This window comes from Oreochromis aureus, linkage group 5, assembly GCF_013358895.1.
Source record: "Oreochromis aureus strain Israel breed Guangdong linkage group 5, ZZ_aureus, whole genome shotgun sequence".
Taxonomy (NCBI): Eukaryota; Metazoa; Chordata; class Actinopteri; order Cichliformes; family Cichlidae; genus Oreochromis; species Oreochromis aureus.
The window spans coordinates 16,241,691-16,268,110 of record NC_052946.1 but is presented as its reverse complement, the minus strand read 5'-3'; the positions used below and the strand labels follow the sequence as shown (position 1 = coordinate 16,268,110).

Sequence of the window (26,420 nt, the reverse complement as noted above, 5' to 3'; positions counted from 1 at the left end):
TAAAATACTGAAATCAAACAATCGACTACCCTGTGGATATATTTTCTGAAGCGATATGACACAAACTCACAGAATCATTCTGGTCGATTCAAACAAAGTTAGCATATGCTAGCATGAATGTAGTCTCCATACTTTGTGTGACATAGAACAAAAGCTGCTGCGCCATGACATACAGTCTGTACAACCGGAATGACTGCCAGCAATCATAATAACTGGTGCCCGGGCTTGTCATTATAGTAAAACTGAAAGTAACCATTGTGTGCATTGTGGTGTGTGAGTGTGTACACGCTGTGCTCTGTGGTTAGGCGGTGCTTTCATCTTTAGTGTGACAGAGGGTAAGCTGATCCTCGTGGCCCCTTACCCAGAGTAGGGCAGACAAGCTGAGCCTCCATCACTCCCCGACAGCCTCTAAATCAACCCCCACTCCCCATTTCTGGCCTACTCATCATCTCTAAGTCCCTTCTACAGCAGTATGAAAAAACAATTGGAAAATATATCCAGTTAGCTTCAAGAAGCTTTAGCAATTTAAGTTTCATCCCATTGTGATTTGTGGGGTTTCTTCCCCAAGCCTCACCAGAAGTCATCCCCAGCTCCAGGAATAGTGTAGATGGGGCCTTGCAGGTCTTGCGGTCCAGGAAAGATGGTGTCATGGTGGATGATGATAGTTTTAATGAGTTCGTTGACATGGGCCTGGCAAGAAACCTGGTCATGACCCTCTGGGACAGACATCAGGGTGGGGCCAAAACAGATGGCCAGGTTGTAGGGGTCCATCATGTTGTCCTCGCTGTACTGAGACAGGCTGGGCAGAAGAGAAAGCAGAGTCTCAACATATAAACCCAAACAACCATGACAAGTCATTTATAACCTGGTGATGGAGAGACTCCGATGATGTGTGTGCGCGTTTCAGTGAGTGAGAAGAAGCAGGAGTTTAGGGGGTGACTGTAAATCACTCACGTAAAAGAAACTCCCCTTCTCCACATGAGCTGTCTGGGACCACTTGGTTTACCCATGAGTCTCAAATGTCAGGTCTCCCACACCATATTGCTTTTTACCCTTTCTCCTTTTAACTGAAGGGTTTTGTCACGGCTTTTAAGGACGGAGTGGACAGAATGGATTGCGTCTCTGCGTGCCGTACATGCACTCGCTCTTAGTTTAATATTTCTTTGAACTGATACACGATTAGTACCTTTGTTAAAAAAAGCTTTTCTGTTTGCCCTTCACTTTTTTTTTTAAAGAGATTGGATTTTTGGGTAGTGTGATGAAACTGAGCCCATTTCAGAATATTGGACTACTAAAATAAACTCAATGGAGGAAATTAATTAATTTCACAGAGAGGAAAGCTTACAGTGTCTTGAGTAATAAAGGGCTTATTATAGTTTCTTTTATGGACTTTTATGACCCCGAACTTGACTTTCCATGAAAGTTGAAGGATGTTTTGAGACGGCCATATAAAATCGGATGTTTACCAAATAATCAAGTGACTATAGGTCAAGTGGATCAGAACAGGGCTGCTTATAGTGACTATGTTGCTTTTACACATGGTTAAGCAAGTTTTAGATGGAGTAGATATTGTTTTTAACTATACTTCCTTTAGACTTTTGCTCTATGGACTCTTTCTGCATTGACTGATACTGAAAGTATATTTCTTCATGAATGAAGATTCAGTGAATTACTTAGATTTTTATACATTATACATACATTTTGAACTCTGTTGTCCAAATCAACAGTTTGATGACATTTAAGTATTAGCAGCAAATCTGTGATAGGTTTGCATGCCTTAGTTTTTTGCTGTTTGTTTTAAGATTAGTGTATCCACTGTTCCCACTGTGTCAGGGAGCAGGAGCGGGTAATGTGCGACACAGGAAGTGAAAACACCTGAATTCAAAGATTAAAAAGGTGTGGCCCAGTATGTTTCCCAACAAAGCGTTACACTAGACTGTGCTACCACATTAATACACATCATCTATGTTACGAAAGTTGCAGTTAGTGATACATCTATAGCTTAATCCCAAACATCTGGCCTCTGAGCGCTCTGGTACTCACTGGTTGAGGAAGGCAAAAAGGTATCTCATGATGATGAGGGTTTTACTTGGCAGGGACTGCAGAACCTTCTTAATATGGACTGCCCGCTCTGTGAGGCTCTCCATTGCTGAAAATTAAAATGAACCCCCATGAGATTACTCACACTCTCAAATTCATAAACACACAAACAGGCAAAAGGAAGTAACACTTACAGACACAGGATATGAGGTCATGGAAGACTTCTTTAGGGAAGAGGGCGTGATCCAGGCCTCTAAAGTAAAGCTTGAGCACGCCAGCAATTGAGTCCATGTCATGGTCATTTTGGTCCCCTGCGAGCGGGTCCTCACCTACACCGGATGAGAAGAGGAGGGACCGTGGGACACAACGGATAATAACGCGCTAGATAAACACAACAGAGGGGAAATGCTTGTTTTTCCTGCAGGACAGTGTTACCTCTCTCAAAGGCATTCTTGATGTCATTGACTTCCACTTGTGAGCCTGACACTCTGAAGATTCCCTCATGCTGCAGACCTACACACATACACAACCACACACACAAGTCAATATCAATCCCCTTGTTCAATTTCAGAGATTCACAAATCTGAAATTAGAGGGAAGAATTCTGATACATTTTTTTCCCAGTTCAAAGAGATCCAGAACCAATTGCATTTGTAGCAGTTTAACCAATCAGCAGACAGAAAAAAGCTGATCCTAAACCTATCACTTCACCGCAGAATTTCCTCACCATGGCGACTGATGAAGCGGATGCAGCTCTCAACCATCAGGGGAATGGTTTCGCCCAACTCCTGCAATAAGAGGGAAAAGAGTTACTCCTGTCAGAAGAAGAAAACGGCACATTTCTTTCTTCTGACATGTCTGCAAACGCACATGCATGGGTGCACACATTTAGAAGGAACGGGTATCAGACATGGGGGAAGGATGGTGGGCACTGGGTTCCCAGCTGTTGCTAGGAGACGGCACCTTTTCCTTTTCCCTTTGTTTGTTTGGGGATTCCAAAAAAATCTCTGGCAGTGAGACCAAGGAATCCATATTTGACAGCACATTACTGCTTAGAATATAAAGATATCACATCACAGTTATATGTTTGGTTTTTTTTGTATTTTTTGATGTAATTTGAAATTAACAATTACTGGGATTACATTTTAAGCCAGCGCTTAAAACAAACACAACCACAAGAGGGAGCTACAAACATCAGCTTCTCTAATGAAAAGGTTGCCTGCTGATCAGATACTACAGATGCAACTGTAGAAGCAGACATGCACATTTGTGCATTGTTATATTGGGTTACATTAAAATGAGTAATACGATACAAATAATAGGTACAAATTCACCCTATGGGAGGAGGATGTTGTGAGAAATCATGTGACTTGAGTTAAAAACAAAGCTGCAGTGGCTCTGACTGAGAAGCTACCCAGCCACACACACACATGCACACACACCCACCCACACAATGCTCAAAAAATAATTACCTGCTTCCGTACTGTCGAGTTTCTCCGTCCGCTACGCAGCAGAGAGAGAAAAGGGAAAAAAAAAAGAACGGCACTCTGTCATTATGTCTCCAGAGAAAGTCTATTTATACTCCCAACTCTGGTAATACTCTATTTGTATACACAGACACACATAGACATGTGTTGAGGATATCTATAAACACTGACAAGGAAAATAATAACCCTGCCTGCCAAGAAATCAAGCTTTAACACTGCTTTGGTAAATATGTGTGTGCATATCTGTGTGTGTGGGTCCGTATATGTGTATATTAGCATATTTCCTTCCTACGCCACACCTACCTGGCAAGGCAACAGTCAGTCTTCTGACCTAAAGTAGGGAGAAACAGGAAGGAAAAAGGGGATGGGGGGGGGTGGAGTGGGGTAAAGGGAGTTATGACAGAGAAGAGAGAGATAGGCAGTTATAGCAGAAACAGGACACATGAGGAAATTTGTCAGATGGAACAGAAAAAAAAGAGAAACACACTTCCCACTTTTAGCTGTACACACACACACACACACACACAACTCAGGAGGGGTTCTCCCATAACGCTGTGGACTGGATGACACTTTCAGCCCACTGTTACACCTTCCCCACACACAAACTAAGTTAAGCAAACAGCTGCATCCACATATGGTCACTGTCACTTTGACCTACCCCTGCCCTCTGTCACACACACTGAACTTGTGGATATTAGATATATTAAAGTGATTCTGCTTCCCTGCGTTGCTCACTGATGCGCCCCGCTGCACCACTCATCTCTCAGATTTGTTCCCCGTTTAGCCTCTGGGCACCAGACTGTTCATGAATCCTGAATCCTGCTCAGTCCCATTGGGGGACTCCCAGCACATAAACACTCACCCAGATGGGAAGGAAAAAAGATCAACTTCTAAAAGATATGAAGGACATTCTGGCAGCCATACTCACCCTCTCCTAGGGTCTTCTTGATGAGGTCATGCTTGGCCTCCAGCTTGGTGATCAGGTTCCTGCCTTCCAGAAACTCCTTCAGCTTCTACAATACATACAAAGACACACATGATGAAGTTACAGTTTGTGCAGATTATCCTTTCCAGCCAACACAAATGAACATTAATGATCAGAGTCATTGCTAGATAAATGATAGCATTAATTGGAACTGACTGTGAAGTAAAACTGCTCCGTCTCCTGCTGATTGGCCCGTCTCTTAGCCAGGCTGGGTTTGCTGAGATAGGATTCACAAGTGGATTTGACTGACTCCATGCTGTTGCTGTGCTGGAAGCACTCGGAGACATCATAGTCCTCCACAGTCACCATGTCTTGAATGGTGGACAGAGTAGCTTCCATGGTTTTCTTCACCTGAATGGCAGCGAGGCAGAACGATATAAAACAGGCTGGGATTAACACGCAGCGCAGGTGGAAAGTGTGGGAGGCTAAACTTATAAATAAAACGCAAAGAAGAACAGAAACATGCCCGACCTCTTCATTCTCAATCTTAAGCGTGGAGAGGCGGGACTGCAGCTGCTGACACCTCTGGATCAGTTCGCTTTCAAGCGGCGACTGTGCACACATCACTCCCATCTATAAATTTAAAAAATAAACATATTAGAACAATCACATTTAGAAACGCACTTACTCTAACACACAAACGAGCAACGGGACTCTACCGTGTCTCCCATGTGGGACTGAAAGTCAAAGCGAGCTGGTGGGCAGAAGACATTGTTGTAGGTCTCCATCAGTTTCTGTTTGTCCCCGTTGGCTTCAAGACTCTCTGTGGCTCCCTCTAGAGCACCAAGCCCTGTTTGTTTGGATGTTTCCACATTCTGTTCAGCAGACAAGTAGGTCCTCAGCGCTCGGTGGAGGCTGGCATGGTAGCCCAGGTCACAGCACTATCACACATGCAGACATATGGTATGAAATAAACATTATTGGTTAAAAAAAACCCCACTCTCTTTAACTTTGTAATTTTTATAGTTTTGCCCCCTTGTTCTGCACTACATTCATTCATTCATTCAGAGGCACATGGGAAATGTAGTGAGAGAAAGCCAGAAACAGACCAGAAACACTGAATTAATGTGGTAAACGACAGTGTCACCAGACTTCTCCCACACACTGCTGACCTGTATTTTTATGTCAGTGCCATTTATCAAATACATGTGAAAAGTGCTGTACGATCAATATCGTCTTACTATAATGATCGTAGCATAACCCATCTCCTCCTTAATGGTATTTATTCAAAATATCAACAACAACAAAAAAAGCTATTACAAAGAACTGGTTTAAACCTGACCCTCGAAGTCTTAAACAATGAATGAACATTGTGATGTTAGAGAGGAGAAAAAAGAAGTGCTGATAATAACATTGGTTCTGCTGTATTGGTTATTTATCATGAAGTACCATAAAGCTGTGTCATTTTTAAAAAATAAAAGTGGATATAATCTAATACCCAAAGGTGTTGTAGCCTACTGATGGGATGAATAAACACAGAAAAAAGGCTGAATACATGCTGAGATAAGTATTCTCTTTTCCAGCAACAGGAAGCTGTCCAGTGCCACCACAGCTGCTGGAGCAGCCCGTGACATTCAGGTCATGAGCCTGTTTCGCTACCCTTTCAGGTCACCCTTGCATAAACTGTTTATGCATACACATGAATAACTGCATGATTACTGCTTCCTTAATTCGCTTCACAAGCCTGATAGGAACACTGTCTCCAGCTGGCACCTGCTCGCTGATTCCAAGCAAAATTATACACAATTTTTAAACTAGAACAAAACAAAAAAAACAGTAAAAAACAAACAAACAATTAGAACTGATGTATTGCTACATGCCACCTCCTACCTAGTTAAGTGTTGCTTGTTCAGACACGTGTCAGTTTCTTCAGAAATGAAACGTGCTGATGACTGCGCCGTTATTTCAACAGGCCATGACGCGTTATAATCAAGCAGAGAATTAACAGCTTCCGTGCAATCTAGATTTTTTTCTTTTTGCCACTGGCTGTCACTGGAGAGGCAGGGAGGGGGGCACAATAAACCCTGTGTTATGCACTTGGGAAGCATAAGGACTTAAGAAGAGGGACTGTACTGAGGCTAATGTGAAGAGACTGACCGAGGAGCCACTGCTGGCTCAAACGCAGGGACGCTGGAATACAGACACAGCAATAACACGGTTATACTCACATCAATGATGTCAGAGAGGTCATGGATGTAATATTTGAAGACGCAGCTGTTGGTGGCCTCCAGGGCGAGCAGGTACTCATTTCTGGCTTTGATGGCCTTCAGTCTGTTCTCTGTGTACTTAGCTTGCCTCTGATAAGAGAGAAAAGAAGAATAGGGACAGGATGAGGGAAGGAAGAGAGAGCGTTAATATGTGTTTCAGTGTAATGTCTCAGTATTGATTGCCGGTAATAAGAAGAGGGGAACCGTGCTGGTGTGACAGGCTCCAGTAATAATAAACAGGGTTAGCAATAAGCCAAGCGCGCACTTATAAATCATTCATGAGACACAAACATAGATCTGTCTGACAACAGGTGGGGAGCCCAGAAACAGCCGTCATCTATCTGCTCGCTCCCCTCGATTCACCCTCCCTCCTTAATCCCACGCAGGCTTGCTCACCTTCTCCTTCATCTTCTCGATTTTTTTGACGCTGGAACGCCGGACGGGTTTCTCGTCCATCTTTATGCTGGCCAGGGTGTCGGGGGAGCGCGGCGTTTGGCGGTCATCCTGTCGACCAGAGCGCCCCATCTGCTTCTCCTCCTGCTTCTCTGCCTCCTTGAGCTTGGACTCAGCATTGATGCTGTCAGTGTTGTACATGTGGTATGTCTTCATCACCTGGAAACAAGGGTCGAGATTTGTAGACAAACACGGATGTGTGTCTCTTCGCTCACTTCTGGCTCCGTATCAAAAGCGGGCCTTTTGCCAGTGAGCAAGCGAAGCACCAAAGCTCAGTATACACACAGCTCAAAAAAGTGGCTTTCTTTTTTGGATAAACCTCGAGCAATGGTTGGCTTTAAAATATTGAAGAGAACGCGTCACAGCACCGTGCTGGACGGCAGAGGGGTGTGGCACGAGTTTACCGTGAAGAGTTAAACACGTGTGCAGCGTCAGCCTTATTCAAGCGACCACCACTAGAGCCATCATTATGCTGTTCTGCTCAAACCCTCCAGCAACACTGCAGACAGACACACTGGTTTGTCTATGAGCAAGCATGTGAGCGTCACTCAAACCAGATCTATTCCTATCTCTTACTATAGACTATAATTACTGTGCAAGAGTTGCTTTTATGGGCCTGGCTGAGCTTTAGCTGAAGCTTTAAGCTGTAGTAGAAAACCCACACACGCAGACAGTGACACACACTCAGACTGCTTTAGTGCTTTTGGCAGTAGCACGAAAATGTGGAGCCAGACTCCAAGATGCCCGTGATAGTGAAAGAAGACAGTGAGGTTTGGCATTTATAATGTTTAACACGATCACCATTTAGCTTCGGCACATCCGCTAATTAGCTTTAAAAACAGGGTACAGTTGAATCTGATGTCATTAGTTTTGCAGGCATTTTGGTGGTGAACCAAAGGAGTAGACCGAGCAAAAAATTAAATATGAATGTGACGATACTGCTAACTAAAAATTTTAAGGACCTGTGAAAAAAGGTAAAAGAAAGCAGTTTTAGTGTCTGCTAACACCAACCCATAGCTCAACAAGGGCAGGGCTCTTTCTCATTGTTCTGTATGAAATGCAGGCGATCGTGAGACAAAATTAGAATCTTGCTTGTGACTGTAATAAAAAGGGTTTTCCTTACCGAGTAAAGCTCATTAAGAACTTTCAACAGGTCTTCTTGCAGCTGTAAGCCAACCTCTTTGCTCTGATGAGACAGAGAGAGAGAAAAACAGAGAACACATGTGATAAAACACTCCCAACCATTGACTCAGTGTTATAACTTGCAGCTTCTAAGGGCTGTCCACTGATGGGGTCATCTCTCTATACCCACTCAGCCATGTGGTCAATCAATAAATCAAGAGTAGATTATCTGGCCAAACAGCAGTGGAGAAGTGTCTAATCCAGACAAATGAGCGAGGCGGTAATGGTCCCGATGGATGTGGAGCTACAGATACCGAACTCTACATGATGGCCGAGATGGCGAGAGGACAAAAGAGCTGAGACGGGGTGGGATGACGAAGTGGCAAAAGACAGAAAAAGAAACAAGAGAGGGAGGACAGAGAGTAATACAGGCGCTACCATTCTCCAGACATAACTGCCAGGAGCCACTACTGACTGATGACTTCACAGCAGCCCACAGATGAGTAGACTCCACACACATTAGAGCACACACATGAATAAACACACACACACATCCATTCAGAGCCCTTCTCAACATTTCTATGTTAGGACTTTGCTAATCTGCTAAAAGGGCACCATCCAGACTTGGGTTTAATATTATGACAAACCGAGACATAAAATTTTAAAATCACTCAGTATCACAGATTTGCCTCAGGACAGCGCCTGTCCCAAAAAACAGGAAGAGTAACAGACAAAGGATACCTCTGTTCAGACGGACAGGCAACCCATGCATGTGTGTTCAGAATGGATCCATATGGAAAATGTACAGTGTGAACATACAAGGTAGGAAGATACCAAAAGGATAAATGGTGACAGGTAAAAGAAGAGCAACCGGTTGAACAATAAAGAGAAAATATTATTATCAGGTTTAGATCAGGGGTGCCAAACATAGGGCCCACGGGCCAAAATCAGCCCGACAAAGACTACAATCCAGGCCACTGGAAGGCTGGAAAAGGAGGGCATACATTTTGGGGCTTTTAACTGTATTTCCTATTGAGAAGGACCTTCCCAAAGGCCATTCATTCATTAAGCAATAGAGAATTAAATGATAGAAATGTTCCCATTTGTCATCACATTTTTCTTTATCAAATTTTGATTAAAAAAAAAAAAGAAGAACATTTCCTGTGAATTAACAAAAACTCTATATTCACAGGACAATCTGGGCAGCTACCAAAAGCTTTGCTGTAATTTTACACATTTATCATGTAGAAAATCTGAAACATGCTGCTGAAATTGCACTTCCTTTTCCTGTATTAAGATATCTCTGGGATGCAATGTGTAGTCAAACATCTTTATACTGACAGAAAGAGGAAAATCACTCGTCCGACCCACTTAAGATCAAAGTGGGCTGTATGTGGCTCAAGACGTAAAATGTATTTGACATCCCTGGGTTAGATTTTAAGGCCTAAACAGAGCCATGGAGGCAGATGTCTGTGGTGCCATGACAGGAAACTGCCCTGGAATTTGCCTTTTTTATTTTCAAGTCTAAATATGAAAAGGAAAAGGCTCATGCTTCTTCTCACTGTATTAAGAGTAATGGGCGTAGTCAGACTGTTTCAGAATGATGAAGGGCCACTTTTTCCCCATTTTGAATTTTGTACATCATCAAAACCACCTTCAGATCTGTTCAGTTTAGAATTAATTCAAGTCAAGTTCCAAAGTGTTGAGATGGGATCAAATCAAACAGTTTTAGTTAAAATTCTTGCTTAGAAGACAAAAACAAAAATAGAATAATAGATTCAAAGGCATGAATTATTGTCTGAGACAGCCAACACCAGAAAAGACATTTTCAAGTCTTTGTGATATCTTTGATAAGCTGATCCGAAGAAAGAGTACAATAACTGGCAACAAAAGTCTTTCTGTCAGTTCTTGCTCTTGATCATTTTAGTTTTATCAGAATTCGGAAGCAGAAAAGATCAAGAGAGTCCCAAAATTTCCCATCTTTTATGCAACATATTAAACGTCTGGTAGCAAATGTGGGCAGCATGGCGGTGTAGCTGTTAGCATTGCTAGCACTGGCCGGCTGGGGCCTTTCTGTGGGGAGTTTAGATGTTCTTCCTGTGCCTGTGTGGATTGTCTCCGGGTACTAAGGCTCCCTCCCACAATCCAGAGGCATGCGTCTAAGGTTAATCAGTAATTCTAAACTGACAATGAAGGAGCTGTAATTGTGAGCAAGAGTAACTGTTTGTCTCTCCCTGTGACAGAGGGGTGACCTGTCCAAGGTAGTATCCCAGCCTTTCACTCAGTTTGGAGTAGGCTCCAGTGGATCTGATTTAGATAAGAAAAGGATGATTGATGGATGGATGATTGCAACGGTAGCTGAAAATATGCAAATCATGTTGTTGTTTTCTCTTTCTTTTGTGATTTTCTTTTTTTTCTAAATTCATAATTGTTTCTGCAGAAAAAAAAAAGAAACTGAAAAGGCCAAAAAGACCGTTGCATTGTGACATAGTCACTGTAGCTTGGACTGGTGATTGAAGAACACACTCAACACAAACTCACACATGAGCTTCCTCTTTCGATATACTTCATTTGCATTGCAGCCTCTTGCAGACATGCATCAGAGCATGTGTGCCTTCTGTAAAACATGGCATGTACCTCAGTGATAATCTAGCTGTGGGAGTAAAAGGTCAGATTGATTGCCACTGGAACTCATAGAAATAAGGAAACCGTTATCTGACACATTAACTGAACAATATCCCTTTCATTATTGGAAGTGTTTGAAGAGGTTACGATATGTGTGCACAGATTTACACATAATGCAAATCTGTGTACACAAATCAAACTGGGTTAAAAGGTGAGAGACAGCAGCAGAAAGGGAAGAGAAAATGAAAGGAGGAGAGAAATAGGACAGTGAAAGTAACAAAAAAAGTAGAGGAATGCAGACAGAAAGCAAAAGCAGAGCATGTTGAACATCTGTCTTCTCCTGGATGAGGGCGCAAAAGGGAGCAGAGAAGGATCGAAGGCTTACAGGTCAAAAAAAACAAAAAAGGGTTAAGGGTGGGAAGTTTAAAGGTGGTATATGAAAAAGACAAGGCGAGGCGTGTAGGGGATCAGATATCATAATGTCGAACCTATTTGACAGCATTACAAGGAACAAAAAGGTCAGGAACAGAGGGGATAAGGTGATACGGAAGGAGATTTAGGATAGCACAGCAGACAAAAGAGGTAACAGGATAACTGTAGTTTTCCTGCCCTCTAAAGAGGTTCACATTAGGTGACAAAGCCCAGACCACAGCCAATCAAAAAGCAATAGTCATGGCTGAGCTCTCCTACCGTGGAGGTCGACCTTTGAACTTCCTGTTTTGCCTGTGGTCGTCTACTCTACACTCTACGGGGACTACAAAGCAGAAACTAGCAACGGCTTCATTAGTCCTGATGTTTGTGGCTTAGGTGGAGATTGTGTGCGTGTTAATAATGCAGCTTGATTCATTATTGCTTCCTGTTGGCCAGTGACTAAAATCTCACACACTCCCACTCTATTTCAAGAGCCTGAGATGAATGTGTTAGCTTCTCTAATACGGGTTGTGCTTTGCATCTCCATGAGTTGTGTTTGTGTATAATAGCCCCTGGCACTACTGGTATTCATGCCACTGACTGGAAATGTTATAAATGAACCGATTATCCACTTAATTAGCCATCAGAGCATTCTCTGTGCAGCCTGCTTATGACCTAGACACGATGGAAACAACCCACATGCACCCAGTATTACAAAAAAACCATGAAAAATTTAAATCAATGTCCAAGAGGCTAGAGGGCAGGAATGAGTGCTGCGTGTCGGACAGGCAGAGAAATGAAAGTAGAGGTTTGTGTGCGCTCCTGTCGCTTGGGATCTGATTGTAAATGTAGTTCAAAGACAGCCTATCGGGTTGGAAATCAGCAGCCTCTGCCATGACATTCCACTCACAGATGGCCTCACTTTGCCGTCGGAGCAGACACTTATCTCTCTATACTTGGTGCGGCTTTCCTCTGATCAAATTTTTTCCCTGCGCCCATCCCTAGCCTTCTTCACCGTGACCTTTACCTTAAAGTCAACTCTTAATATCCAAACTAACACTTAAATTTAAATTCAGCTTTTTGTGTCCATCGCTCAAAGCTCCAATACGCTGCTAAAAAAATGCCAGAACCCTGCAGAAATGTTCACAATCTGAAGCTCACACAGAGAAAAAAGGAAGCGCTGGAGAAAAGTAAGTGGTTGTATTAAACAGATTAGAAATTTTATTTGCATTTTTGGCACTAAGGGCTTGTTTATTTGGTCTCATATCCTGGAGATGAGCAGCAAACTCCCAGGGGAGAATACTTCCTTGCCATTTGTTGTCATGTAAAGCCCACTCGCTCTGTTCCAGTTCTTTCGTTTTATTCTTTTTTTTTTGTTCTTCCTCCACATTTTTACTCTTTCATCTCTCAGACTATAAAGGCAAAGATCAGAGCGGACAAGGAGGAGGTTTCAGTATGAAACAGACAGTATAAACTCTCCTGGCCTGAGGTTCTGCTGCCTCGCTGTCAGTCAATAAATCAGCCAAGACAGAAAACAGATGCTGGGGGGGGTTGGGGTTGGACATGGCAAAATATGACATGGATGTAGCACATCGGGCTGAATTCTTTCTCTTCTTTACTGTCTGAAGTGGGGAAGGAGCATCTACCTAGCAGCAGGATGGATTTAAAATGTATTCACACATGAGAACGGCTCTGAAATAACTGCAATCCTTACGCCGTTAGGTTCCCCACATAAATCAAGCTAACCGCGATGGACAATTAAACAAAATTACAGTGAGGAAAAACAATCAGAGCGAGGCTCTGAGATTCCTGCGTGTGTGAGTGGGTGCTTACCTTCTTGAAGAGGCGCCCTGAGTCCTCACTGATCTGTGCAAAGCGGGGAATGATGTTGTTGAGGTAGAGGTCAGACAGAGTGGCGTGGTCGCGGCTCTCCCTCTTCACCTGTTGCAGCAACAGGTTCCAGCAATTCACCGGAGATAAAATGCTCTGCTCCTTCCTGTACGCGCAGAGAGAAATGACAAGTCTTTATTCAAGGGAAACTGTAATCTAAATTCATCTAACGTTCACTGCAAACTTGTACACAGGTCTATTTTCTGTTAAATGCAAAAACAAGCAAACGGTACACCCATAATACGGCTTTTAGAAACATGAGACAGGGCACTGGGATAACAGGGATAGACAGAGAGTTTGTAGACAGACTCTCTTACACACATACATACACAAAGGGTTGGTAAGCCAGCCCCGACGCAGGATTCAGCCAGGGTACAAAACCCAGCAGGAAGAGGTAAGGCTCCCCTGCAAGCACAGCTGCTGTCGAGGGAAATAAGCGAGAGCAGAAAAAGATGGAAAAAAGCGGGCAATCTGAAGACTGTAATCATTTCACTAACGATATAATGGTTCAGTGGTGTTGCGCTCTTTGTTTCAAAGCCATTACACAAATGCAAAGCTGTTAATGCCCTGCTTACATGACAATACAACTGCTTTTATGGGGTGTGCACACTGTAAAAGTGTATGTGTGTGTGTGTGTGTGGACTATAGTATGAGTTATGGATGATCTAGTGGGTAAAATGGATTATGAGTGAGTGTAAGTGGATGAAAGAAGGCCTTTGTGTTGTTAAGAGGAGCTTTAACTGGATAGAGACAGCAAAGAGCTGCAAGGCATTTATATCACACACACACACAACACAGGGGTCAGGGAAAGTAGAACAGTGACCCCAGCACAGACAATGCCAGACAGACAGAGAGAGTCTTTGATTTGACTAAGTGGGGTTATACAGCGGGGGCGGTGAGGGGACTGTGTGCATGTGTGTGAGTAAAGGAGGTTTTCTGGGGGTGCGTAAGGGTGGTTCCAATGAGATGACTCAATGGGAGCGATGTGATAAACTGGTACTGGGTGACACTGGTCTCAATGTCATATGACTAACTACATGAGCCTAACAGACAATCCACCCGCACCACTTCAATACTGAAACCCATCTCGCACTTGTTATGTGGCTGCACCTCACTTTCTTTTCAAACTTCTCTCTTCTGTCTGATTCATGTCCGGTGCGTCTGTTTTTACTGGTTGCACAACAGACTCAAAACATGACTCCAGTTCCTCTGTAAGCTCGAGAAGACAGCCTCAACGCCACCATGTGACTCGTCACCCTGAATCCACCAGCGATAACCATGGCAATGGCACTGGGTGAAATATCATCCAAATCCCTCTCTGACCTTCAGCTACCGCAAGGTAAACACTGAAACATAATTGGCCCCCCTCAGGTCACATGGTGCAGATGCTGTTCCATACTGTTACACAGGCTTCATCCCCGCATGAAGTTATTTTTATTACCTCCTCGCAGGCATTACAGCTTTTGCAGCAATGCATCTGTGCGTGAGGATTACTTGAGCGCCTGATTTAGACAGTGACACTAGACAATACAAATTACAAAAAAAGAAAAACTGGGCAACATGTGAAATCTGGGAGAACTAAAATGTGCTTTCATGAATCTGTGTGAAAACTGATTTTAATTCCTGGTGCATGATTTATTATTTTGTGGTATTTTAAAGGAGAAAATAGATAAAGCCCTGGACTTAAATTTAAAAAGTAACAGCACATGTAAAACGGATTTGTATTTTTTTCATCCCATGGGTGGCCATGCAATCATGTGATCAGATCTCAAAAAACCTCATTGAAGTACTGGACTGTGCAAGGAGCTGCATCTTATTAACAGTCAAACTGTCCTAATATTTAACATAAGGGCAGGCTTTGAATGAGTGCACAACTTGTGAGGGCTTCTCCATGTGACCAATCAGCCTGTCAGCTTAAGGGCACGCACACACACACACACACACACACACACACACACACACACACACACACACACACGGACATACACAATACGGCTAAACCGTGCAGTCACCCCCCAACCGCTGCTGTATGCAGTCTGCCAAATAACTCGAATACCAGGGGTCTCCACGGGATCAACACACTGACAACCCTCACACCCCACATTGCTTAGAGCACCATCAACGCCTGGCTGTGCAGAGAAACAACCACAGCACCCTTCTACACACACCTACATACATACACACACACACACACACACACACGCACACGCACACACACAAATAAGCACACATAGCCGGAAAATAACTGAAATTCCAGCATGGCACCCGGACTGAGCAGCAGCAGATGCAGCAAGACTGTTAAATACACAGATGTTGGGAGAAAAGAAAAGCAAACGGGGTGGGAGAAGAGCACAGAAATGAATGAAAACTACAAACTGAACAGTTTTCATCATACTTTTGGTGGCTTACGATGACTTAGTGCAGGGCTCGCAAAATTTCAAAATCTCTAGTAGCCCTTCGGGCAGGCCCTCTTCAGTTTTTGGTAGCCCAAAATAAATTTAAGTAGCCCGAATAAAAAAGAGAGCAATTTTTTAATGTTTTGTTTCCGTTACAATATTATACATTAAAGTATAATATTGTAACGGAAACAAAAATTAATCAGAAAATTGTTAAAATACAAATCACAACAACTGTATAAAAATTACAATCATCAACTCAAATACTTGTTTCTAATTGAGCAGGAATTTCTATGAACTTGCAAGAACTGTGTAGAACATGAATCAGTCTGTGTCAGATCCTGAATCTGAAATTTCCACTGAAGTCAAGGGTAAGAGGTGAGTGGAACCAAGATCGAGGCCATTTGCTTTTTGAAGTTTGCAAAAACTGCTAAATTTGGCCAATGGTAGTTCACTCTTTGCAACATAGTAGCTTCTGAAAGATTTTTCAGGACTTCTGCTTGTGCTTGGTTTATTTTTAGCATGTTTTTTGCAATTGCTGTTTGTTCTGGGAAAGATATTGCAGACTGGGCAATAATGCATTTCTTGTGTTTCTCATGGGTTCTGATGGGGTCTTTCTTAAAATTACTGGTCCCAGTTACAAAGGCGCTTGTCGACTCAAATGAAATGAAACTCACGACACACCCGGCAGAACATGATGTTATTTAGCTCGTCATATTCCAGCCACATAAATTCTTTTGTCCATGAAACCAAAAAATCTGAGCTTTCTTTTTCCCCTCATAGTCTGATTTGTCATAACTTTTCCGTTTTGTGGTCGGCTTTTCATTGGCTGCCCCTTCTTCACCCTGACCTGTCTTATTTGGCTCAGCAGAACTAAAATACCGGCGTAAATCCTGCTGCTTTTACACAGGTACTTACATAACGGTCAGCGATTCTCTGCGCAATCAACCTCTCACATGTTTGAGCTTGCTGTGGGAGATTTCACTTGTCGCGTTTGAATAGTAAGCTAATGAGTGATAAGATGATGCCAGAGGAATTGGTGCGCAATTAATCGTCACTCACCAATCAGTGCTGCCGCTCTCTACACACTGTTCGCGCGATCGCAAAGTGAAAGTGAAAGCAAAAAACAAGCGCAAATTCAAACGCGATTTCAATATGTCGTATATTGACAGTGGCTCATCGATGCCAATAACATACTTACTCAGCTACATTTGCGAAAGAAAATGCAAAAGCATTGACACATATTTTTCCTTCCTATGATAGCCCGACGGGCAGGGCTGAGATGGATTTTGGTAGCCCGACTGGAAAAATCGCTAGCCCCGGGACGTCGGGCTAGCGATTTTGCGAGCCCTGTAGTAGATATGATGGGAGCACACCTGCTGCTGCTGGAGCTCCAGTCGATCAGGTAACCTACATCTCCTCTTCTGTTTATTGCTCTCCCTTTTCCTCATCATCTTCTTTCCCTCCCCCGCCCCACCAATATGCATCGCACAATCTGAAACTGTCTCAGTATTGATCGGGGCTGGAGGGTGTGTATGAGGCCGAGTGAATTTGTGTGTGATGTGGGGTATGTCCTCACGGTCGGAATTGGGTTTCGTTTAGAGGACCTATTGATCCTTTTCAGTCTGCGAGAGAGCACGTAAACATGGGTTTGCCCCCAGCAGGGATATTAATATCTCTGGAAGGGTGCATGATGCTTAAGAAAAGGGAACAGTCACTCTATGGAAGAAAGAGGAAGGCTGGTATTTAGGAGGTAATAGTTTAGAGGAAGTCAAAGAAAATATAGAAAAGCGGAGCAGGAAAAAGTCCCTGTCCTTTGTCACAGTTTCAGTTAACTTGGAAAATCCAGAGTATGGAAAATTAAAAAGATCATTTCTGTAGAAATGAGCTCTACCTCTAACACTTCTAAAACCAAAAGCTGGTAGCTAAAAGCACCCCTGCTAATGATTTTTTGATTATTGTTATTACCAGTTAATTTGACAAACACAGGGTTAAACACTGCATCTATCCATTATTATTAACAAAATGCATCAATTAGCATCTGAACATAAGCTGCTGCTCCATGAATGAATTCCCATTTTCTGAGCATGACAGACAAACATATTAATCTGTATGATAGCCTTAATTACATCAAGGCAATGCAAAGTACTAAATTATGTTTTCTGTCTAATCAAATGCTTGTTTTTGTCCCTTAATGTAAAGCCTTCGTGACAAACATAGAAAAACAAAAACCTGAAAGCTGGTTTGAAACCATATGAGGGTAAATTTCAATTTACAGAATCTGTGTGTCTCTTTGTTTTCTCATGTGACTCTTTTAATCGGGCCTTCAGTCCTAGCGGGGAACATGAAAGAGACAAACGCACAGAAGGATGACGATATTGTTTCTGCAGAAAGGGCTGTCTCTGTTCATCAAGAGTAAGCAGTTACAGATGACACACAGCTGTGTCACAAGTCATCAGACATTTAGTGGAGCTATTTGTGTCCCTATGGGTTGTTTAATGACGTATTAATGATACTGCAGTAACGACAACAGGAGCTTTTTGCTTGTTCAGCTAAACGGCAGGGATCATCCATTATATGCACTTTTGCATCTAAAGGCTGTTGCCAGCATAAACCCGTGTATTATATCTGAGTATTTAACCATCCTCAGCGTTGGTGGTCAAATTCCTGTTCACAAGGTAAAAGATGGAAGTGAGATGCAGCGAGGCAGTATTATCCAATAGGATATGTTGTGTGTGTGTGTAGTTTATGAATAGCTAGCAGTTCAGTAAATCCTTCCCTACAGGGAAGCAGACTGCTAAATCATTCCCCACTCAAAAAGTGACAATTTTACAAGAGCACCAAAGGCTGCTAATGCCGATGAGCTCCAGTGTGAAACTTATGTAGTTTCATATAAAAAAAAAAGAGTGAGAGAAAGAGAGAGAGTGAGAAAGAGAGAGAAAATCCTTGGTTTGGGCAATGATCCACTCACAGCAAGACACTACAAAATAGTCAGAGCACAAAATCACCACCTGACCATTTCTGGCAAAAGTTGTCATTTCCCTCCCTCAGACACGAACACTGACTCACAGGACCACACAGATAATCGAAAGGAGCCCTTAAAACGCAGTGTGCACGCAGCTACAAGTCAAGCAGCTATTTCACATTTATCAGGAAGGAAGTCACCAGTCTCTGAAGCAATGCTGGTTTTTTTTCTTTAAATGCTAAATATGGAAGCTGGGTCAGTTTTGTCTCACTTGAGACTTTTACAAGGGCAGGATATTAATTGCCCCAGGCACTTAAAAATACACGTATGCGACCAAAAGCCATAACCTGAGGCTTACTGTCAAAATAAAACTATGTGTGCTGTCTGTGTGATTTTCTCGTACTTGAGTAGATGGTCCTTGGTGCTGCGCGTCTTTGTGAGGAACCTTTCACCCAGCTTCTCCAGGTTGCGGCTGTAGTCCATCTCAATTTCTGCCTTCTTTCGAAAGAAGTCCTGCAGGTCCTGAAGCAGCTGCACCCTCAGCTCGCACTGCTGGTCCAAACACTTGAGCTGCTCCACCAGCTGAGCACGGACCTCTGAAAGGGTAAAAGGAAAAGGAGTACAGAGTCAGAGATGACGTTAGCTTTTTGGTTAACATAGCCAGGTGAAATCAACACTCGAATCAATGTTTAATGTGCAATCGGTCTTTGCTAAAAATCACAAGCCTTTTCATATGTTGCTGTTGGCTATACACCACTACCATTAAGACACATTTCACAACGATGCGTAAGATGTTAAAACAACCCCTTTACAGCTGACTGAATGACTGGATGTTCCAGTAAAACACCTGGCACCGTGTTGGCTTGGCTGAACTCCATTCGCCTCCCACCCGTCCGCAATGCACAGACGGCTAAGCGTGTGTGTGTGTGTGTGTGTGTGTGCATCATCATATTTACAAGTGTGCATCTGTGAGTGTGGGATCAGATATCATCTTCCACACACACAGATCTCCAGAGGCAGTCATTTATCCCAGCTTATCACTTTTCATTTTCCTCCTGCCTCCTCCCTCCTCCCCCCGCACCCTCATCGCTCCTCCATGCTGCTCTCCAGTCTGGCCCTCAAATTAATAGAGTGCACTCAGTGCAGGCACATTCAGTAACCGTATTCAATCACAGGCCGCAAAAAAGTTCTCTGGAGAATCCTGCCCATTGCAGCTACAGAACAGGACACACAAATCATGCACAGCAGCACTTCTGCACAGCCAAGGACACACACATATATATACGCATACACAGAGGTGATAAGCTGGATCAGTCCTGACAGCTGACAGATTAATGCTATGCTCCCATAGCTTCCTGCCAATGCTGAACAGTCTGCATCCCTTAAAAGAGTTAGGAAACAACACACGCATTTCTCTAATTGTCATCATGGCTAATCTACCACAGCTGTCATACCTCTACAACGCTGGCTGTACAGAAAGCGGATGGTTTTGGTCTCCATCCTGGCTTCAGTGATGTATGGATTCCCTTCAACAGTATTCACACACTCAGACACACACATGCAGACACACACGCGCAGTCATGCAGTCAGCTGCCTGTCCAGCCAGCAGCGACTGTTGATGCTGCCTTTGTGTTTAACAGCTGAGAGTGCAGTTTCTCATTACCACAAAGAGAAGTGGGATCTCTAAATGTGTCTGTGAGCGCCCCACTCCTCCCACTTCTCTCTCTCTCTCTCTCGCTCTGTCTCATAAACACATACCTAAACACTGTGCCACCAGCCAGCGGCCACTGTCGTTCTTTACTGATTAAAAAACCAGAGTTAGGGAGTTTTAAGACACTCTGGGTGGATGGGGGGGGGAAGAAATGCACACACACCGAGCCTGTATCAGTGCTAATGACCTGCTGTGAACATTTGCTTCCACAACATGTGTTTTTGTCTCGCCGGCTGCATACGTGCGTGTTTGTGTGCAATTTTCTCGTCACACTCCGTTGTCAATGATCCACAGTGAGTCAATGTCCCGCCCCTTAAGGCTGTGACACAAAACCTTGAGATAGCGGCCTTGTAATTAGCCCATCCACGACGGCAACACACAACACCTCCAACGAAAACAAACCTGTCCATCCATAAGGAACGTAAGAAGGTGACAGAAAGCATATGGTTATCAGCGTGGAAAAAGCTTGAGGGGTGGAGGATATGTGCAGGAGGGAATTAAAAAAAAAAGAAAGCGACAGCTAAGTCCCATGTGATCCAAATGTTTAGAAAGCAGATTTAATGGGGGGGAAATTAATTTAATAAGGAGGCCGTGACCTGAGCCCTGAAACCCCTCTCAGGCCCCTCACATTTACATTAGGATGAAGAGCGAGTTTGACGGCATGCTTCATTTATAAAATATATGGCTGCGTTACATGAGCTCTCCCCACTAAACCCTATTGGTACTGGCTGCTCGACACAATTTCCTTAAGGGGATGTAAAAAGCACAGATGGGTGACAAATTAAAGGAAAAATCCACCATAAAGTGTCATCACATGTGAGCAGACCTGCTTCATTGAGCTTTGATATTCATTCTCCAAGCCCCTGAAACTCTACTGCAGGGTTATAAAGCCATTCTGTATCGGGGGAGCGGGGCACTGTAAAATATGCCTATAGAAAATATCCCATCAGTGTTCAGCTTCATAGGGCACAACATTACGTGTAAGTGAGAGCATTTTCATACCAGTCAAACCAGTCACTGACCTCTCATGCCGAGTGGATAAAGTAATCACTCAGATATGTCAATACAAAGGGTCAAGTGGTCCCAAACCATGTCAGCATGTCTGATTATAGGGGATAAAACGTGCGGGTTGTCTTCTCATTCGATTTGCCACCACTATGCATTTCCGTCTTTAACCATATAAATACCGTTACGACCAAAAGAAGCCGTTTGCTTAGTGAAAGGGAGTTTGCTACAACAAAAAGGAGAGGCGGCGAGTCAAATTCAGCACAGGTCTTCCCTTCGGTTTCATCCCTCTGCAATGACTATCATCCCCCAGCAAGTAAGAAATGGGATGTGAAGTGGGATGTGAACTGGAATGTGACGCCTCCACCCCCTCCAGACAGTCCAGTCACATTTTCCAGGCAGATGAGAGCAGGTCTTGTAATCAGGCTCTGGGATTCTACTTTACTGATGCTCTTCTCCCCGTTTTTCTTCCCTCTCTCCCCTCCGCCTCCTCTGTCTGTAGTGCTGAAGGCTGTCTGGCTCTGTTTGCACGAGCCTCGTCCATACGCTTTTCAGTCTGTTCGCCCGTCCGGCCACACTACGATCACAATCAGGATCAATTTGGAAAAGGAAGAGATGTCTGCTAACTTTGAAGCAGCTAATCCTCTCTTTGGTTTCTATTAACATACATAGTGTATTTGTCTCCCAATAGAATATAGTCACACTACTGCATTTTTCTTTTTTCGGGATCAGTCTTTATTATTCATTCATCACTTTGACTCTCTCCAGACGTAGCAGCCACTTGTTGGTGTGTTTGGGTAAGTTAGAAGGTTGTGTATAAATGATATCAGGGCAAATCATATGCCTGGAAGAATAGTGAGCTCACAAACTAGCAGTGAAATCTGAGAAGTTCAATGTCTTTTTCCCATTTCGATTATTCCACCTACACCCACGTCTCCCTATGGTACATCATAGCTTATGACACATCATCATAGAAAAAGGAAGACGGCAAAAATAGATGATGGATGAAGACAGAATACTCTGACAACAGTGGCACTTCATTGGACTAAGGGTGCAGGCAGCTTGTCTGTGTTGCCTCAACTCCAACCTGAGACAGACGTGTCGCTGCATATTAATGTGTGGATAGACACTGAGGAGGAAATTAAAGTAGAAAAAAAAGGCATAAATATTCTGCAAAAGGCATTACAACCATCGACCTGAAGTTCACGGTACATAGACAACCACAGCGTGAAGGCTAAACATAGCTTTCCCCCATCATTTCCTTTGCTTAGAGTTAATTCTGCAGCAAATTTCCCACCAGCTTAACGCCGTTTTGTTTTGTTTTGTTTTGTAACTGACAAAAGTGATGGTTGCCCTGGATGCTATTGTGTACTGGCCTAGATACAGAAGCTACACATAATGCTACAAGGACTCATTATACCTGAAAACACCCTGGGCTATGGGCACACACACACACTCACACACACAGCAATGTGACACTCTGAGTCCAAGTTGTCACTTTGAGCTGTTTTGACAGCAGCTTTCCAGCCTGCTCCTGGAAGCCCCGCCCTAGTTCTGTCCCCCTCCGTTACTATATTATTATTCTAGACACACACACACACACACACACACACACACACACACGCGCATGACAACTGTTTACAAGTATGTGATGAGTGTTTGAGACAAGGCTTGAAGTGGCTGGAGAAGGAGTGTGACAGAGAGTACAGACAACAGAGGAATGACAAACTACGACAGTGCACACAGTTGTGTTGATTTACAGGGTGCAGTAAAGTTCTGGTTTACGGCTCCTATTACTTTTGGTAAGCATGTTCTATGTGTGCTCAAGTATGGAAATTCCCATTTCCCTTCTCTGCAGACATTATTTATGTGACATTATTTTGTCGGAGCAAAATAATGCAAGGTGAGAAATATGTTAATATAGAGTAGAAAACCTGGCTGTGTACATCAGGATTATCTCTCTGCAAGCTCTGGGCCTACAAACTGTGGGCCAGGTAATCAGTAATCACAGCAGGAACACAAGAACAAACTCACACATTACAGTTAACTAGGACTAAGAAATCCAAGTCAAACATTAGGAGATGTAGCTCCCAGCAAAGTACAATATTACCCATTCTTCTTGCTATGTTTGTGTTTGTGTGTGTGCGCGTAAGCACGCATGCACTCTGTGTTTATGCAGTAAGGCCTGGTCTTTGTTGCTCTGGGGACTGATACTGCAGCACAGGCTACAGAGAAGCTTATAAAAGAGGAGGGGAAGCAGAAGGGGGGTGGTAGTGGTTTTGAGTTGTACCACTGTGAGCTCATACCATTGTCCTCACAAGAATGAAAGAAGCAGAGAGAAAAGAAGAGAGAGGGGGGCGAAAAAGCACAAAGTAGTGTAAAGGGTGAGTAAGAGGGCGGGCACTGCGTCAGTGTGAATAATATGTCCATTCATCCCGTACACACAGGAAGACAGGACAGAGTTGACAGGAAGTCAGCTGGACCAGTTCATTACCAGCAGGGAGCAACACGAGAGGGGAGGGTTATACTAAAACAACTACAGGAAGCATATGTGTGTGTACGTGTGTGTAAGAGGGAGTGTAGGGGTTGGACTGAGGTGTGTGTGTGTGTGTATGTAAGCCAGTGAGTTGGTGTGTTTTTCTCAGACTAAAAGGCCCCGAAGAAAAACAGGCAGCTGTGGAGTTCACCAGTATAACCCACCAACCCTGAACCAAAGAGAGAAGATGGGCTGAGGGAGAGACGATGGGTCAGGGGCTTGCAGGTTGAAGGCAGTCAAAAGTGTGTGAGTGAGAGTGAGAGAGAGACATGATGTTTAGGCCGTTGAATGAGTAGGTAGACTAAAGCTTCAAGTTGCAGGTAGTATTTCCTAATAAGATTCTTCAGCAGGGTGGACTCTATTAGTTCCAGACATGTCAAACTAATACTGCTTTAGTGTATATATACACACATACACATGCACACACACACGTACGTACACACACACATGCACACGCACTTGTGGAGAGGGGAGGAAAGGATAGAGTTACAGTACAGTAAGTGTTGGAGGGAAAGCTATTGCAGGAATGGAAAGATTCCAGCCAATGCCTTTTTCTTGGGTCTGGACATTTACTCCAAAAACAAACACACACACTCTCACTCTTTCTCTCTGCGTCTCACTCTCTGTCACACACACGCACACACACATGCATACATTAAAAGTTATAGAGGCATTTCCTCTCTCACCCAGACCCTAAAACTTTTAGGAAAAGTAGTGTCGTCTTAAGAAGGCAAGTTAACAAGCTTAGCCACTTGTAGACATGGAAAACCATCCCGAAGCCAAACCGCTGCAAATGTACTGTTCAGCAGAGGAGAGGAGGGACCGACAGCGAGTGAGACGGCAGAGAAACACGGAGAGAAATAAGCGCTGGGCTATGGTCGGGCATAAACGAATAAAGGGCATAAAACATCAACGTTTATTGGTGTCACTATGGTACTTTATTAGTTTCCCTTTTCAACTAACGTCATAATGCTAGTGAATATATAGTGATACTTTCGGGAAGGCGAGGATGCAAGCTCCTGACCTTTCTCACGCGCACACACACTTGCATATAGCAAAGCAGCATTAAAGCTTGATTGCTTGGCAGGCAGGGTTATCATTTTCTTTGTCAGCGTTTAGATATCCAAAACACGAGTGCAGGTGTGTCTGCATTTCAACAAACTCAGGCAGTGATTGGCCCCACGTCCGGACAGCTGTGGGGGAGTAGTTGTTCATATTGTGCTTATTGCTTATCTGAAGTCTGGAGAACATATGCATAGTTGGCGCATTATAGCGGAGTGACATCTGCACAGAGCCTCTTGCTGACTCTTTTGATGACCAAATTTACGTCACTCCGACCCAGGCGATAATTATAACACTGCAGTCAGAGAGGCCTTATTTATTTCACAATTGTAAAGAAAGTATTTTGGATCTCCAGAAACACTTAATGGATTTCTTCATTCTTCGTTCTTCGTCTCCACCAACCTACTCTACTTCTGCTCTCGCTGTAGCAAAGTAGAATATTAAAAAAAAAAAGTTTAACATTATATTAAATCTAAGGGCGCTTTTCATAAAGCCTCTACCCTGAAAGCAAGGAAACAGCCTCTAAGGCATGGCTGAGCGCTAACAGGATTTGTATATCAGCACTCCTAAAACTCACTAATCAATAGGCAATCTTACTCTTCATTTATACACAAGACCCAAAGGGGGCAAATGATGTATTATGTGTGTGCTGATGCGGTGACTTCTTCTAGGTTTCCTATATTAACTTTCCCATTCAGCTCTCAGCAATAAAGGGGAAAAGCATGCTTCTCTCAATGACCCAGATATACTACATCAGAAGATTAGACATCAAATGGGAGTTTTTAAGTATCAAAGTGACCGAATGCTAAAATAAGACAAAACACTTTTGAAGAAACTACTAGTCATCCCCACTGAGTTTTGCTTGGTAACTGTTACTCTTTGTCCATGATGCCCTCTTTGGTGGTGGTTGCGAGGGAGCAGGGAGAGGGGGAGGCAGTGTGAGAGAAACATGAAAAAGAGGTGACGAGGAGGAAGGGGGGGGTGTTTTTGCAGGGGGTTTAGTACTCAGCAGGGGTAAATTCCACGGCACTGCTCCACACCTCTGTGGTCAGATCAGGAAGTCATTAACCCTTTACGTGACAGTAGGATGCTTTATATCCAACTGTAGGAAAGACAGAGGTTATTTCTATGATCGAGTACATTTTTTGTGGCCATGCGAGCTACCGTCAGGGTTCCTTGCACTCTGTGAGCTAAGAGCAGAGGTCAAGGGTCAGGGGTCCGCAAAGTTACTGGAGGGGGTCAGTCTCCCATGTCAACCAGCTGGTTACAACTATCGGTTTCAGCTCCGAAGAACGCTCAGCTTGTTTCTAAGTGTTCCTGCAGAGTCTGTTCTTTTACCAGATCGTTATTTCTTTTTGCAGCCATGCTTTCCAGGAGTATGTTCCACTTCTTTATCAGAAAGCATTTATCTCTCCTGACACCCATATCTCTTTCCAGCCATCGCGTGCACAGCACACAAGCATTTGTATGCTTGTATGGTGGCAGACAGAATGTGGGGTTAAAGACTGGGGGCTGGGGGTTTCTA

The 26,420-nt window shown here is 43.5% G+C and overlaps 1 protein-coding gene across 4 annotated transcripts in view; it reads right to left on the bottom strand.

The window, feature by feature from the left end:
• Window positions 1-26,420, bottom strand: part of srgap2 (SLIT-ROBO Rho GTPase activating protein 2) — a 55,267-nt gene that overhangs the window by 5,493 nt on the left and 23,354 nt on the right. For 2 of the 4 annotated variants that reach the window (XM_039611903.1, XM_039611904.1), the window contains exons 1-17: window positions 20,036-20,192; window positions 18,985-19,177; window positions 13,164-13,326; window positions 8,296-8,358; window positions 7,116-7,331; window positions 6,681-6,809; window positions 5,172-5,393; window positions 4,984-5,085; window positions 4,669-4,863; window positions 4,456-4,540; window positions 3,831-3,858; window positions 3,513-3,543; window positions 2,768-2,828; window positions 2,476-2,553; window positions 2,235-2,369; window positions 2,044-2,149; window positions 575-799 (exon numbers count right to left, since the gene is read on the bottom strand). In XM_039611903.1, the coding sequence (XP_039467837.1) occupies window positions 575-799; window positions 2,044-2,149; window positions 2,235-2,369; window positions 2,476-2,553; window positions 2,768-2,828; window positions 3,513-3,543; window positions 3,831-3,858; window positions 4,456-4,540; window positions 4,669-4,863; window positions 4,984-5,085; window positions 5,172-5,393; window positions 6,681-6,809; window positions 7,116-7,331; window positions 8,296-8,358; window positions 13,164-13,326; window positions 18,985-19,177; window positions 20,036-20,141 (2,138 nt within the window). In that variant the 5' untranslated portion in view covers window positions 20,142-20,192. Of the gene's footprint in view, window positions 1-574; window positions 800-2,043; window positions 2,150-2,234; window positions 2,370-2,475; window positions 2,554-2,767; window positions 2,829-3,512; window positions 3,544-3,830; window positions 3,859-4,455; window positions 4,541-4,668; window positions 4,864-4,983; window positions 5,086-5,171; window positions 5,394-6,680; window positions 6,810-7,115; window positions 7,332-8,295; window positions 8,359-13,163; window positions 13,327-18,984; window positions 19,178-20,035; window positions 20,193-26,420 lie in introns of those variants that run through there. The other 2 variants (XM_031747642.2, XM_039611905.1) reach the window with 1 other exon arrangement.